Below are 17,384 nucleotides of genomic sequence, written 5' to 3' on the forward strand. Positions count from 1 at the left end.
GCTTTGTGTTGCGATTTTTTAAAAATATAACTCACAACAATAATATCACTGTAGACAATAAACAAACATTGAAAAAAATGTACGTAAAATATAATATGCTGTTACGTAGAAATTACCTAAAAATGTGAATATCATGCAAAAACAAGTTATTAAAATGTATTTGATCAACAATAATATGTAAAGGCACGTGTTAAGATCATATAAGATACGAATAAAAATTATTAAAATGAGAAATCAAGTATTTCGTGAACAATGCAGCAACAAGATTTATGATAAGGTTTATTAACAGTTTTCCAAAAAATATCAAGCAAAATGAATGCTTTACTATTTGTTGACTTTGAACAATATAACAAAAATAATGAAATGCCAAGAACTAAAATAAAATGCAATAAACTAATTTCGGAAGAAGAATGAATTTCGAGAAAAAATTCAGTCTAATCTTTTGCACACTTTAACTTTATCAACGAGCCCAACAAAAATGGCGGATAATAAGGACACCATGGCTCCAACGTATCCAGGACCACTGAGATAAACTTCTTGGACCAGCCCACCCGCCAACGGTGCCAGAAACCGGCTGATGGCAATGGTGCTACTTCCTAATCCGGCAACAACTCCTAAATCTTTCTTTTTTGCCAAATCTATGGTCATACTAACAGCCACAACTCTTGCTAGTGCGTTAACAACGCTTAATGGAACGGTGAATAGTAGTTGTAACCATAACTCCTCATACATGGTCAGTACAGCTATGCAGACTGCTTGTATTAAGGAAATGTGCAACAGGAGTTTTTTATGGTCGCCAGAATATAACTGAACTATTGCGCCTGTGAAAAACCCTGAAATGGCCGAGACAGAACCTGAAAACGACATGATGATGCCAATTTTTTTAGCACCAAGAGTTGAAGCTAGATCATAACGATAAATGAAGTTTGAAAATGATAGGAGGAATCTGATGAGAAGTATCACCCAAATACATGACATAAATTTCCAAGATGTGATACGTTGAAGAAAGGAAAGCATGCTCTGATTATTCAGCTGACGACGGGTTTTGGCATCAGTGGCATATTTTCCTTTAGGCACGAGGAAAGTGATGATAACTGTTATGGGTTTATAAATATTAATTAACAACAGCTTTTGAACATATTTGTTACGAAAATGGAAGTCATTTCAGTAATTAATTAATTTGAAAAAGCAGCAAATACAACTCAACAAAGATGAATAAAATAAATATAATATAAAATCATCTAACACAAGTTGATCATGAAGAGGAAGGAAGTGGCAAAGGTAACGTGATGAATGCCCCCACCTTGCTCATACAAGTAGCTACCAACCAGAGGCCCAAATATGAACCCAATGTTGGATATAGAATTGAATTTACCAAACACACTACTTCTTTCCTTCACTGTGACAGTATCAGCTATGAGACACTTAGAAAGTTCTTGGCAATGTTTGAAGATTCCTAAAGAAAATAATTGCATCTTTAATATACAAATTAGTAAGGCTAATTTATGCATGAATGAAAACCCCCAACTTAATATAAATATCATTTATTGCTTAAAAACTTCAATTAATTTTTTTACTTCATTTGTATAGATATATTTCAACGTACACTTGAATCTTATCATAGCAGGACAGTAATGTAAAAATGCTTCAAATAATGTCACAGTAATTGTTGTCCTAACTGGAGTACAAACGGCCATCTTCTCACAATAAATGTTTTCATAACCATAAATAATTTATGATCAACCAATGAATGCAATTGAAATTGTTCCATTCAGCCATCAAAAACTAACCAATGGGAATTCTTGACAAGAAAACAACCAAAAGATGATTGGATGATCCCAGCAACAAGTAACTAAAAATGCTGGTCAAAAAGCACATTTGCAACATTAACTTCCTACCATACTGATCACTATATTTTCCCTGCAATGTGAAAAACTTGTATTTGAGCAACCAATAATGTTATAAAGGATTTAATTAATTAAATGTGACTTACAATAATTGGTCCAGAAAAAAATTGTATTAGACCATATGTTGAACCTGTAATATAAAAATGAAAGTTCTTAAATATTATTGTACAACAGCCATCACCAATAACATCCCTTAAGATAAAGAATACATTTTAAATTTAAAACAGATAATGAATTAACTTACTTAAGAACAAACTTACAAAACAACATGCATCACAATCAAATTTGTTAGAAAAAAGTAATTACTAAATAACTAAACCAATGATTCCAGCAGTAAATGGAGAGGCACCCAGTGTCTTGCAGTGTTTGACCAGCAATGGAATCACCATACTAACTCCAAACAAATCCTTATAAAAACATAAATTAAACTGATTTATTGACTAAATTAATTAAAATTTAGATATTTAAGTCCTAAGAAGATTGAAGTTGAAAATATAACAAATTATATATATATAATATAATAATTATAAAATAAACAGAATATTTTTAAAAACAAATTCACTCAAATATCAAATGTGTTTCCCAAGTTAAAATCTGTGCTGTGTCTTCAGCAAAAATCAAACACCTTTGCATAAATAAATATAAAATAATGCATCGCGTGCCATGTTTTCCTGCAGTGTCATAAACTGCAGATAGTGTTTCAAAATCAAGTTTAATAACAACAGAAGAGAACACTACATGACAATAAGAATAATGTTAAAGTTTAACAGTTAAACTGCTGTTAAACTCACCAAAAACCCAATTAAGTACAATAAATAGATAGAAGTCATGGTGAAAGAAACTTGATCAAAATTTAAAATTAAAGATGTTTGTAAAAATTTTGTTGTTCCATTTTTATTATCATTTTAAAATTTAAGTTTTAAAAATAAAACATTTGTTTACATTGACATTAGCAATGTGCTATTTGATATTTGAACGGTGAACGAACGACTGCAGCACCATCTACTTCAGGATCCTGGTATTCTTAGATTGGGATTGCACTGGTCTTAGATAATTTTCTCTGAATGAAACTTATTTCAGCTGTATTCGAAGCGCTGAATTCGAATATAAAAATGAATTTTTCTCAATCAGCTCCATTCTGTTATATGTTTATGACTCAATTTTTTTCAAAAAGTTATTTGCCTGCACTTTATTTTTAGATAACTTTTAAGAAAATCAGTCTTAATGAAATCGATAGCAATTATTAAAAAAAACAATTATTTCTCAACCTTTTAATCATTTTAAATTAAAAATGATCAATAAATTGTACAAAAAGGGTATTGCTCGTAGAGCGTTAATATTAACGAAAATTGATTTCGATCTAGTATCTATCTAGTTCAATCGATATAGACATGCTGGGATCAAACTGAAATGCGGCTAACAAACCAATGTGGTTTAAACCACGACGCTATAATAAAACAACTTAACTTGCGTGTTGAAAGTTTCAAGAATAAATACTTAATGTATCGGTACAAAACTGAAATACCATTCAAAACGAACTGCGTCCAATCCAAATCCTTAATTTATGGCACAAATGGTGAGCAACCGTTTTGATGTGGTGCTAGGTGTTCCTTAGCTTTAAAAAAATCTTTCGAACGAGCGTCTTGGCCTTACAACGAGGCATTCATTTAAATATAAAAACTTTGAAGTTTGAACATTTTTATTTCTTGTTCTTGATAGAGTAATTTATTCAAGTATAAACAAATTATCACAGTAAAGAAAACAATCTTCAGTCCAAAATAAAATCGTAATAATAAAAAGTCCTACAAGAGTTTGCATATTGTAAAAACAAAATAATAAATATCGATAAAAAACATCAAAAAAGAACTAATATATTTTAAACAGAGTCGTCGATTAATTTATCATTAACTGCCTCTTCCTCTTCTTTCGATTCTTCTGTCAACGATATTGTCTTCATCTCGATTTCTTCTGGCTTCGGTAATAAATATGACGATTCTTCATCATTTTTGTTGCCGCTTTCCTTCAAACTCTCTGAAATTTCTTCATCGCTTAATGGAGTGATGTAGGAGGGCACATAAGAATTTTCCAAAAAATTATCGTTTTTGTAGCTAGGCTCAATTTTAATTTTCAAACTCTGATTGGATGACTTGAGAGAATAGTTTGAAGCCCCGATGTCCGGGATGACGATTTTGTTGAAATCTTTTTTTGAGTCCCAGAATCTGGATGGATAATAGGGCGGAGGCGGTGTGGATCGATGAATGTCTGTAGAAGATGATTTGCTGAGCAGTGATATCATCGACCTTCCACCTACATTTTTATTTTTGTTTTTCTCATATAAACAATTGCTGGCTAATAAAACAGGTCATAATACAAACGTATAATTTTTTAAATTTGAATAACCAACGAACCGAGAGTGCTGGAGGCGGATGATGGTTGAGGAGGTAGTGGAATGCTCTGCCTCGCGAGGTCACGAGGTCTCATTCTGAACCTCCTGTTGCATGAATCCTCCAGATCGCTACTTTCCTTCTCAGAATCTTCAGATGTTGCGTAGGGAATAATTGGCTCGCAGTAGACACTCTCTGAATCAGCGTTAAATTGGTGATTTTCATATTAAAACTAATAGATACTTTGGACATTAATTAAGATGTAATTAGTTGCTGCACCTTCTAGAACGGGATTTGACATGTTGTTTGTGCTGATAGTCTGCCCATCAAACTGGTACATTGGATTGCTCATCCGCATTGACTGGCTGTTCAGTTCTTGAAGAGTTCTGATTGATTGATTGATTGACTGACTGAATGATTAACTGATTGATTGACTGATTGATTAGATTGAATGATTGATTGATTAATTGATTGATTGACCGATCAATCTATCGATTGATCAATCGATTGATGGTAACCATGGTAACTAAGAATTATTGCATGTTTTAGTGTTGGATTGAAATTTTATGATATCATAAACTAAACCGGCATTTAAAAGTTTGCGTAAAACGAACATTTAAAAAACTGAATGCATTGTCTCTACAAGTAAAAAATGGTTAATCTATTATTTCAAAACGCATGCTTACCTCTTATCTTTCTTTTTATTCCTTATAATGAGGAAGCCGATGACGATCAAACATATTAGGAGGGTGGCCAGTATGGACGTGCAGATGATTGTCGTCTGCGAGTGCTTCTCCTCGTCCAAATCTGCATTCATTTACATTAAATTATTATGAGAGCAGAAATAAATTCATATGATAATTTAATATTTAATTATATTTATGTCAATGATCAACCAGTTGTAATGAGCAGTGAAAAATTATTTTCATTATACGAGAAACCTAACAGCAAGTAGGCCTACTAGTAGATACGTAAATACAAAATTGAAACATTTAAAGCAAATTAAATATGAAGTGTTAAGAGCGTTTTTCACAACCTGAAACACCACTTGGATTAATTAATTCGCAAAAATCGCCATGGAAGCCATCAGCACAGATGCATTGGAAGCTTTCATCGCTCGCCTCTGTCGCAGTAGCAGCACCACTGCCTGCCAAACACGTTCCATTGTTTTGACATGGAGATAAAGACGAACAGATGGAGGGCTGTTTGCAGTTGTGGTCTAGTGGAACATCTGAAGCTGGACAAATACAGATGTATGAAAGATGAGTTGTGTTTGTCAACCTGTGATAAGCTGGCGTTGTTGAGGGTACAGTTGTTTTCCAATTCAAATTTGATTCATTTTTCATTTCAATCTTTTCTGCTGTTGCGTTTGCTGAGTTTTCAAGATGATTTGTATATATCGTTGTGGTCGGAGCGTGTCTGTCAGATGAAATGTTGATCAGTAGATTGTGGAATGGATCATGTAGAGACACGCACGTTCCTCCGTTGCTGCATGGCTGGAAGTCACAAGAAGATTCCAGCATCACCTACAAAGTTTTGAATGAAAATTATTTTATCATCAACTGCCGACAATTTATAATTATTATAAATAAATATTATTTAGATGCGATTTAGTAACTTGATATGATCACTAACATGGCAGTACGCCCCAACCCATCCCTGTTCGCAGGCACATCTGACACCTCCATCTTTGTTTTCTACGCACCGACCATTATTGCAGTTGACATCAGCACATTTCATTTTTCCTGCTGTGACGTCACTGTATACGTAATCCTCGCAGTGCACCCCTCGAAACCCCGGTTTGCAGTGGCACGTGACGTGAGTGTCGTTGGTGTTACGGCACTCCGCATTGTTTCTGCAGGGATTGTTGTAGCGACAGGCGTGTTTTTGTTTGTAACAATCGGACTTAGGGATGAGGTAGTCGGCTGGACTGCATGGCGGACAGGTGGCACCTTCGAAAAATTTGGTGATGTTTGGTAAAAGTTGATGATTTCAATAGTTTAATAATAGTTGTTAGGAAGTTTTAATTTCGGAATTCCAATAACTAACCTTTTAGAACATCAACGCACTTCGTGCCGGGTGGACACTGAAATGAGTTGGACATTCTGCACTCGTTTATATCTGAATTAAAATTGAATAACGTTGATTCAAACTTTAAAAATTATAAAAGAAAACTCAACAACTCACCCAAACACATCGACATATTCCTAAGCTGCACATTTCCCCGACTGGCCGCCAAGACATCCAGCCAGGAAAACACTCCAGCATGAAAATGATGGCATTCGCCATCTTCGCTCATCCTTTTGATGCTTTCTTTAAAAAGAATTTTATCGTGCAAGATAAAACCGCTGATTTCTCCGCGGAAAAATAAGTTTTTTGAAGTTGGAATGGATGAATTGTTGAAAAGTTTGGTGTTATCGGAAGAGGGTTCATTTTTGGCGCCTGAAATTAAGGATAGCAAATACATTTTGGTATGTGCGCCAATGAAAAATACGTTAAACAAATGAATTGTTTTTGAAAATAATAATCTTTAGCAATATTGAATGAAAGTATAAAATCATAAAAGAGAAGAGTTCAAAAAATAAACTAAATAAGTATCGACCAATCATAAGTTCCCCTTCCTTTTTCATCATTTCTTTCTTCCTGTTGAATATTCCATGCTTCCAGAGAGTTGCATTGACGTAAAACCACCAAACGGAGCCGATGTTGTTATCGTCATATGAATTATTATTATTATTATTATTATTGCTACTGGCAACACTACTGTTACTACTGATGTTGCCATGTAGCCAGGCCAGACAGACGTGGTGCCACTGATGAAGAGTCGGAAAGACCTTCATGTCAATTGTTCTTCCGTCTACTCTTAACTGGAATGAAAACATTTTTCAGTCACTTTTTTATTGTAAAAAATTTAAAAAATTTCTGAGATTCAATTGATATATTTTGCAGATGTTGATTCAAATTTTAGTTAACATACAAATTTCAACCTTACTCAAATTTTGTGTTAGGCAGACGTTATTAGAGAACTATAAAAGGCATTTAGACAAAATTCAACATTTCTTAATTCAACTCTTTGCTAGAGCTTAATTTAATAAATTAACTAGCTTAAAAAATTGACTGTTAAATATATTGTATATATGCTATAATATATTTATAAGCACGTACGACGAAACTGTTTGCAATCTCCAGCACAAACACATCATTTCTATCTGGATGAGCGTAGGACCAGATTGGAGCAGCACCAACTTCTTCCACTCTGAGCCAGAGACAGCTGGTAAACTCTGAGACATCTTTCCACAAGTGGAGAGGTACGTAGTTCAAGGTCAGATCGTGGTGAGGTGAAGGACCTTCAAAAACGAGATCTTGATCGGCATCCATTGCTGATGGTTACGCAGTTTTGCAGAAATTATTTTTTATTCAGTAACAGACCTTGGTACCACCAACTTCGTATTAACATTATTATAAATAAAATTTCTATAATTATATATATATATATACATGTCAAGAAGACGCATGAAACCAAACGCATGCACCAACAAACGATCAACTACATTGTTACTTACTTTCTGAGCAGTCAGTGCCAGCATAATGTTCTATACATTTGCAGTGGTGGCCACGCTCGAGGGATGTACATGACCCGTTGTTTTGGCAGGGATTCGGCTCGCAGTAGTGTTGCAGAAATTCGCAGTTGCTACCTACATGTTTGCATGGTTGATGCTTTACTAATTGTGCGCTTGTAAAATGATTTGTAAGCTGTTTGAAATGTTTGATGGTAAGATTTTATTAATGTTTGGGTGAGTGGTAAGCAAAAATTAAATAGTTCAAAACAATTTAACAATAAAGTATAATTAATTAATCAATCAACCAGGCAACCAACCGACCGACCAGCCAACCGACAAACCAACCAGCTAGCCAACCAACCAGCATAAGACAGGGGACACAGACATGTATATTCATCGAAATTCTCGACACACGTTCCTCCATTGACACATGGTGCAGACGAACAAGGAGTGGACATCACATCACAGTGCTCACCTTTTGTTTTCAATGAATTTGTTAAATTGATGCGTATGGTTTGAAGAAATAAAGTGATTCTGAAATCTGAAAACCAGTTTAACGTGCTAAAAATCGAAAGCACCAACTGCCAGGACCAAATAATTTTTTGTTGCTGTTAATGATGTTCAGAAGAATCAAAACGCATTTTAAACAAAGTTTTACATCTACTGTATTTTTTTAGTTTTAATCACGCTCAGATACAAAACTGATTCACAAACAAACGTTACTTAATATAAAAATCTCAAAAATTCACAAATTCTAAACTAAATAGTACGAAAAAGATTTCAAAGCGTAGAAAGAACCTTGGTAACCATGGTTACAGAGGCATGTGTAGCCATTAACACCGTCCACACACACGCCATTTGAGCAGTTTGCATGCTGACAATCATCAACATCATGCTCACATCTGAGACCTAAATGTGTGATGATGGTGGTGGTGATGATGATGATGATTAAAATGAACATAACGATGAGAATATTAACTGCATCTATAATTGTGTTTAAATCATTTTCATAAACACAAAAGGTGCTCTTATGTACTGAATCACATGGCAAGCACTGTCAGCTTTCTATAAAATTTATGCACTCAAGAATCGAATTTGAATGAAACATAATTTACATAAATTTATATCTCCTAATCTGGCACAAAATTTTAGTATTTAGATGAAGACATCTTATAATAATAAACACTTTAAGTTGCTTTCATCCAATTAACTTCACGCCTTTCAGATTGCATCGTCATTAAAAGCCATCATGGTCATCCTTCTATCAAGACCGCCAACAAACCCACCAGTGAAGCCAGGCGAGCACGAACACACAGCCGATCCAATGGTGTTCACGCAGGTGCCTCCGTGCTGACAAAACTTGAATGAACATTCGTTCACGTCGTCTGAACAATTGAGGCCTGTACGTTAGTGGTTGGTTGTTTGGCGTCACTATCGTCTTAATTACTATTATTATTATCTTTTAATTGTATTATTATAATAATCTTTACTATCACTCATGTTAACGATTTCAACATGATTCAGTCAGCTGAGTCAGTCAACAACGATATTGTTTTATTTCTATTGCTATCAACAATATAGCAACATCTAATTTTTAAAGCACTTTGAAAAATCCTAAAATTAATTAAGAGCTCAGCTTACACTTGTACATATGACGCGCGCGCGCGCACACACACACACACCAAACACACACACACTTGTAGATACACCTATCACCACACACACACACACACACACACACACACACACACACACACACACACCTGAAAATCCGTCGTTACACATGCACGTGTAACTGTTAGGACCATCGACGCATGTAGCCCCATTCAGACAGGGGGAGTTCTGGCAATCATCTACATCCACCTCACATCTCCTCCCTTATGTCAGGTCACATTTATTAGATGAATTTAATTTTTAATTAAATAAGTTAATTGAAAAATATTTGAAATCAATATTTAATATTTCATTATTTAGATTTTTTTAAATAAAACAACAAAAAATTTGTAAATATTCATGTGCCTGGACCTACCTGTGAATCCAGGAGGGCAGTCACAGTAGATCTCATCTTGCCAGGACAAACAACTGTCAGCCTTGCCGGTGTTGCTTGATGTAACTGCCTTGTTGCCGCTACTACTGTTCTTGTTGTTGTCGTTGATGTTGTTGCTACTGTTGTTGTTGTTTTGGCCATCATCGGTTGACGTGACGGAGCACAAGACATTTGTTGGACATTTGATGGGTCCTGTACGTCGAGAACATAATGATAACATACTGATGTGCCAAACAATCAACATTAGCATCAACATCAACATTAATTAAACAACTAAATTATCGAGCAACAAATTGACACAAATGATCCTAATTTTTAAAATGATTCCTTATTTGGTAAATTAGTGTAAAATTTAGTTAATTTGAGCGTGGACGAACAGACTTGGACAGTAGTCAGATATTATGAAGGATCTCGCGTCATAATCTACTTCGCATTTGGAACAATTCCGCTTGCCAACAAATGGTTGGTGAGTGTTGAACTGACATGGAGTGCAGGGTTGGAGACCTGTCGAACTGAATGTGTGCGCCGGACAAAGCTCTACATCAATTTAATAGATCAATGTTCACCGTTCGAATTCGTTGTATAATTGAATTTTAAATGAATGTTTCGTTTTTAGTGTAAATATATTTTTAATACTTTTAATAAATAAATCAAATAGGAATTAAGACAACATAATGCATTGTTGAGAGATGCGAAACCGACCTCTGCACACGCCAACATCATCACTGCCTCGCAGAGAAAAGGTTCCTTCAGGACATTTCTTACATTTCACCATTCCCCATTCATCCTGATAATAATTCTCCGCACACTCGGAACAATTTTCATATCCAGTACTAGAGAAGAATCCTGGTGCACACATCTGCACGCAGAAAGATCCGTCGTACGATCCTATGTAGAGAGTTGTTGTGTTCGTGGGACATGGGATGCAGGAAGTTTGGTTGGCTTGATGTTGGTAAGTACCTTTTGGACAGAGAGTGCACATTTTGGTGTCTGGGTGCTTGTAGGAACCTCTAGGACAATGGTCTGATGTTAAGGTTAAAAATAAAACACAATATAATAAATATATGTCTGAGATTGATGTCAAAATTTAGTTTGTACCTTTTCTAATGTTTAAGATACATGAATTTTGTCTATAATAAATAAAAAATTAATGTAATTACGTCAATACTGAGTGAATGTTTTTTTACTTATGTTGCTGATTGAACGAACGAAAATACATCAAAGATCTATATTATTAGAGACAACTAAAATCTGTCAATTAAAAATTGAGTAGTAAAAGAATGGTACAGGAAACAACATACAGCAGAAGAGTTGACCACTGCCTCCAACAACCAGTTGACCTTGACATTCATCAGATTCGTACAGCGTCTCGTCATGCATGATAGCTGACTCGTCGACTTCCTGCCATGAGACGTTGCCATTCAGTTAGATACTTTTCATATTTGTCGGAAATTTAGTCTAAACATTCTGCACCAAAAAATGTTGAACCTAACCTTGGGCAAGTGTCGAGCGATGCTTTCCACAATTTGTTCTTTCAGGCCAGCAACATTTGCAACGACATCATCGTCAAACTTCTCGTTCACATCCACAGTGAGGTTGCCACCAGCCACATCATACGTCATTCGATAACTCAGAGCCACTCGGTAATGGTTGTAAGAGGTTTCGATGTTAGTGTTGTCTATAATGCCTGAGATGTTGTAGATGTTTGTATCGACATTTTCTTCACCAGCGAATCTTTTGTTGCGCATTAGTGGAATGCTGTTAGTCATATTTGTTGTTGCAGCCGTAGTGCTGGTGTTCCTGTCCTCATCATCAGTGTTAAATTTTTCTTCTTCATCAACATTGTCACCGTTGTGTCGGTCATTATTATTGTTGAAATCATCATCTTCGTTATCATGAATTTTATTACCAGGGCCATCAATATCACCGTCAGCGCTGTTATGAACACGGGCGAAATTCACCATGCCACCTGTGACGTCGCCGACACTAATACCCTCATTATCGTCACTACTCAACGTCAAATTCAACCCGTTATCACGACAGTATAATTTTATGCCAATCAACTTGATATGAGCCGATGTGTAATCTTTTGAGAGATCAGAGATGACTTCAGTGGCGTTACCATCTGATGGCAAAGGGAATGTGAAAGAGAAATGAAGATTGACGGATTGGATTGGCTGCCGTGGTGAACATTGCGGTAGAGCCCTGCCATTGGAGTGCCACACACCTTCGTAGTCGCAGCTGAAATCGAAGTTTTCATAATATTTCGACAATCCATCGCCATCACCATCGTCGTCGTCAGCAAAACTACCAACGAGATTTCCATTGTCACCTAAGTTACTCTCCTTGTTACTCTCATTTAGACTTTCTGAACGTTTGACGTACGCGTAGCTCCGCTCGCACTGCATGCTGTACGCTGCCACGTTAGCAAAGGCCTTTAATCGCTCCACTATGCCGTTTGCTGAGGTCATGTCATGATAGGGTGGCCCGCATTCTGGCTCTGGCAAGCAATTTCAATTCATGTTAAGCTCATTTTTGAAAGTGCCATTTAAATTGAATATTTCAATATCTATATAATTTTATATCTTTAGGATGTATACAAAATTTTTTAAGCACAAGCATAAAACTTGAAAATATTTAACAACAGAAAAACTAAAAACTGGCCTTAACTAACTTTTGATATTAACATAGAAGGAGCATGTTTCCGACTGCCCAACTCTCCCCCACCTACAAATTACGTTTAGGGAACTCAACGCGCCGGTTAGTTTTGTATTTTTTGCGCGAGAACACGTATGTTTGACCTCATTTTTTCTTTTTATGTCGTAAAAAATTGGGTCATTCCAGGTCAAGGTTGTAACTTTCTCAAGGCTGTCAATGAAGATGGTTTGGTTGACTGGACAGTTCAACGCAACAACATCTACCACTGAAATTTTGAATTTTAATATTAATCATGTTCATTTTTTTGTTTAATTTTATTTACAATTTTTCATGATTTGATTTAAATCTATTAAAATCATCCTTTCACAAGCATTTTCTTATCGCAAGGACTAACCTCTTACAGTAACGTGCGTCGTACAAATATCGCTGTGGTTGCTCGAGTCGACGACTTTGTACGTGATAATGTTCGTCCCTACGTAGAACAGCTGGTCCTTCGGCATTCCTTCAACAAACACCTTGTAGCCTTTTGAATTCTCCGTAACTTTTGGATTGAAATTGACGTCTACACGATATCTGTTGCCACTGTTTGCATTGTACAGCACCGTGACTTGATAGGGCTTAGGGCAGACTATAGAGGGCGCTTTGATATCTAAAATGATGTTCGATAAAAGTCATTTTAGTCGAAAAGGTTTAATCGTGTAACTTGCATGAAGTAGATAAGAAATGCTACTGAGTTTGAAAATAAAAGCGAATAGAAATTTTCAAGATTTTTTTATTGTGCGTCTGAACGTTTTTTAGAAAATTGCGTTGTTAAAAATTCTGAACTTGAATAATAAAAAAGTGTAAAAATACCATTGCACTGGATGTGGTTCACGTCATGCGACCAGTGTGGCTGACCACTGAACTGACATTCAATCGATGGAGATCCTTTCAACGTGAAACCTTCCTGACAAGCCAGTGGGCATTTCGTCCCAACTTTTAGTTTATTATATTCGTTATCACCAATTTTAAGACCGTTGTTGTTTTGGCTGTTGCTTGTAACATAGTTATTGTTGTTTGGGCCATTGCACTCAGAGGAATTATAGAAGAGATAGTCAGGCAGTTTGGGAGGGCTTGAACAATAAGCAACATCTGAAAATTTGAAGAAAAATTTGTTTCTTTTCATTTTGAAAAATAATACCGGTTCAAAATATACAACATGTACAAAGAGAGATCTCATTAGTTTTTGTTAGACAACACTCAAGAAATCTTCTAACAACCGTCTTATGTCACAATGCAGTATCATTTAATAACTAAAAACGCATCTTTCATGTTCTGACCTTGGCAGTGAAAAGAATCTTCCAAACCCCACTCCCCATGCAAGTTACATGTCAGATACTTTGGACCAAAGAGGTAGTGCGTCGAACTTGTGCAGGAGAGTTCAAGGACCGAATTAACTTTCGTTTCGTTGAGGTAGGATATTGATAAATTTCTTTGCTGCTCTAACTGACGTCCATTCAACTCCGCACATTTCACTTCTGTTTCGTTGGAAATGTGAATGCATGTAAAAATAATTGCAACAACAACAGTAGCAGTAACTACGACAACAACTGCAGCATCAGCGGCAGCAGCAACAACAACAACAACACGTAATATGAAATGACCGAGGTTTTAAGCAACAACTTTGAATTAAATTATTAATTGTTAAATCTGATAAACGTTAGACATCATAAAGTATATTGAAAAATTTTAAGATTTAATCAATGTTGACAAAAGAATTAAATCGAAACGAACCCTCACAAGTCGGTAGTTGACCGACCCATGAACCAGAGTTATTGCAGTAGACCAGCTGGACCGCACCGTCCTTCAACTTGTAGCCATCATCACACACGCACTTGCAGGAACTCTCTGACGGCACTTTATCGCAATTCTCTTTTTTGATTTCTGCAGTGCTGTTGTTTTTTATCGCGTAGCAGATGGCGTTGTTGATGGTGGAGAGAGAAGGGCATATTTTCTGACCTGTACGTGGGTATTGAGGTACTGTAATGTTAAGGTACTCAAGACCCTGCTCACTTGTATCAGTGACAGACTTAAACTAGGTAGACGAGGTTGTTTGTGATCTCGGTCGTTGCAACACGTTTTTATGCATTACATCATCTTGTCGTTAAATTTATTTTATCATTCTGTGTGTGTCTGTGTGTGGGTGGGTGTGTGTGTGTGCGCGTTTGTCTATATATGTATGGATGTATATATGTATGTATGTATGGATGTATGTATGTATGTATGTATGTATGTATGTATGTATGTACGTATGTATGTATGTATGTATATATGTATGAGTAAAATTTGTTTGTTGAATTTATGAATTTAAATTTGGAAATTTTCACTAAAATAAAAAAGTTAATTGATAAAAAATGAAACAAAAGTTAACTATCTCTAGCTTCAGGATAAACCACCATCAGCACTTCGTCACCATCTACTTTTGCCTTTCACCATGACAATGACACATCTATTCATCGCCACCCAATCCACACTATTCACATTGTCATTCTTGCTATTTTTGTCACCAATGCTTTGTCTTCATCATCCTCATTTTCATGGCTTAATCATTATGTCAGTTTCCTCAACCAATTAATCGACTGACATCAAAGGGTCATCAATTGCTTTCTACTTCAATCATTCGTTCGTTCGTTCGTTCGTTCGTCATTTGCAAAATTATATACATTCATTCATTCATTCATTCATTCATTCATTCATTCATTCATTCATTACACTACACTATTACACTACACTACTACTACTACTATTACTACTACTACTACTACTACTACTACTACTACTACTACTACTACTACTACTACTACTACTACTACCACCACCACCACCACCACCACCACTACTACTACTACTATTATTATTATTATTATTATTCACATAAATTAGGAAAACTAAGTTATTTTTATGAAAATCAATTAGCATTATTAAATATTATCGCCGATGTAATTACGCCTGTTTGAATTTCGTTTACCTAAGGTTCTCAAGCCATTTCACCGCTGACATTGGGAAAAATGTCACCATCATCAACCAACCAACCTACCTACCAACGTTATAATTGACGTAATCATCTTAGTCATCCTTCTTCTTCGTTTTCATCATTTCATCTTCATCCTCATTATCTTCATCATCATTATCTTCATCATTTCATCTTCTTCATTATCACCTTCATCACTTTCACCTTCTTCATTATCACCTTTATCATCATTATCTTCATCATCATTATCTCCATCATCATCATTATCTTCTTCATCTTCTTCATCATCATCTCAATTTTTTTTGTCCCATCAGTGCTTGCGTCATGATCATCATCTTCGTCGTCATCATATCTTCATTAACGTCTTTTTCGTCGTTGTCGCAATCCTTTTACTTCGTCACAGTCATTCCCATCATTTCCATTTCACCACAAACATCATCACCATAACGTGACCCCCACCCACGTCTCGAATGTCATCATTTAACATTCTCTTCTATTACGTCATCACATCGTCATCGCTGGTTATTTTTAACCGATATCATATATAATAAAAAAATGAATTGGCTAAGAAATAATAAATATACAAATAAATAATATAGATATATATATATATATATTATTTATTTATTTGTGTGTGTGTATGTGTGTGCGTGCGTGCGTGTTTGTGTGTCTGTGTGTGTGCGTGCGTGTGTGTATGTGTGTATGTATGTGTGTGTGTGTGTGTACATACAAACCAGTTATACATATACAAATAAATATTCAGACGTATACAAATTCCGAAGTTGTTATTATTTCATCAATCCTCAAAGAAGCTATCAATGAAGCTATCAAGTATATCTGCCGAAACATATCAATTTGACAAACGTTCAAGAGGAATAAACCTGAAGAGAAAAATTAACGAGAAGAGAAAGAAGCATGAAATCTTAGTAAAAATTATCTCATGGTATCATAATATGGCTTGCAAAACTACCAGGAAATGGAGAAAAAACCTTTTTTAGAAGTATAAAAAGGCTATAAACAAACTAGCATGGGTAGTAAAGAATGTAGGATGGAGAGTTGTTTCACTAGAAACTGTTGCTCGGTTACCTGGTTCAAATGCAGTCTGTGTACTACTGTGTGTGTGTTTGTGTGTGTGTGCTACTGTGTGTGTGTGTGTGTGTGTCTGTGTGTGTTCTTGTGTGTATTGTGTAGTGCTCACAAAATTTAATGGCATTAAGTGCACAAACCCATTCAACTGCAATAAATACCATTCAACTGCAATAAATATACCAATAATTTCATACACACGCACGAACACACCCACACATACATATACAAACATATACACACACATACATAAACACATAAACACACACACACACCAATACACGCTTACACACGTATGCGGTGAATGAAAATATTATTATTCTTCGTTTCAATTTCAACCCGACATCAGAATAGATGGATGTTGTGACGAACCAGCATGGCATGACGTTGAAATATACTAGAATATTGTGAATGAATATTTTGACACACTTAATAAATCTTTCAAAAATCAATTTAGCCTTCGCACGCTTAGTACAATATTGCAAGTACTTCAATATGTATATATGCGTGTATGTATGCATTGTACATGTGCAAGTGTGTGTTTTGTTTATGTTTATTTATTCATGTTTTAATTTATCCAGTTATTTACATTTATATATTTAGTCCCTTGTATGTAACATGCATAGAATGAGTTGAGTTGAGCCATAGTAGGAGAAACAAACTGAGCAAATGAACTACGGCATCATTATCTTATCTTGACACAATATAGGTTGTTTAGTTTGAAGTTCTACT

General features: G+C 35.5%; 3 protein-coding genes across 3 annotated transcripts; all 3 read right to left on the minus strand.

The window, feature by feature from the left end:
* Positions 1-429: 429 nt before the first annotated feature.
* On the minus strand, positions 430-2,737 carry HELRODRAFT_88474 (hypothetical protein; the record flags this gene model as incomplete). The annotated part of the gene is made up of 6 exons (XM_009029973.1): positions 430-1,094; positions 1,247-1,456; positions 1,791-1,920; positions 1,994-2,037; positions 2,227-2,314; positions 2,699-2,737. The coding sequence occupies 6 exons, from the start codon at positions 2,735-2,737 to the stop codon at positions 430-432; spliced, it is 1,176 nt and encodes a 391-aa protein (XP_009028221.1).
* A 1,046-nt stretch (positions 2,738-3,783) lies between these two features.
* HELRODRAFT_180790 (hypothetical protein) lies at positions 3,784-4,643 on the minus strand (the record flags this gene model as incomplete). The annotated part of the gene is made up of 3 exons (XM_009030073.1): positions 3,784-4,214; positions 4,316-4,486; positions 4,571-4,643. 3 exons carry the CDS (start codon positions 4,641-4,643, stop codon positions 3,784-3,786), a joined length of 675 nt encoding a protein of 224 aa, XP_009028321.1.
* A 1,247-nt stretch (positions 4,644-5,890) lies between these two features.
* Positions 5,891-10,118, minus strand: HELRODRAFT_88449 (hypothetical protein; the record flags this gene model as incomplete). Its single annotated transcript, XM_009029970.1, has 7 exons — positions 5,891-6,036; positions 7,855-7,982; positions 8,209-8,326; positions 8,650-8,760; positions 9,138-9,251; positions 9,615-9,724; positions 9,877-10,118. The coding sequence occupies 7 exons, from the start codon at positions 10,116-10,118 to the stop codon at positions 5,891-5,893; spliced, it is 969 nt and encodes a 322-aa protein (XP_009028218.1).
* Between the last annotated feature and the right edge of the window lie 7,266 nt (positions 10,119-17,384).

Source organism: Helobdella robusta (genome assembly GCF_000326865.2).
Source record: "Helobdella robusta unplaced genomic scaffold HELROscaffold_64, whole genome shotgun sequence".
NCBI lineage: Eukaryota > Metazoa > Annelida > Clitellata > Rhynchobdellida > Glossiphoniidae > Helobdella > Helobdella robusta.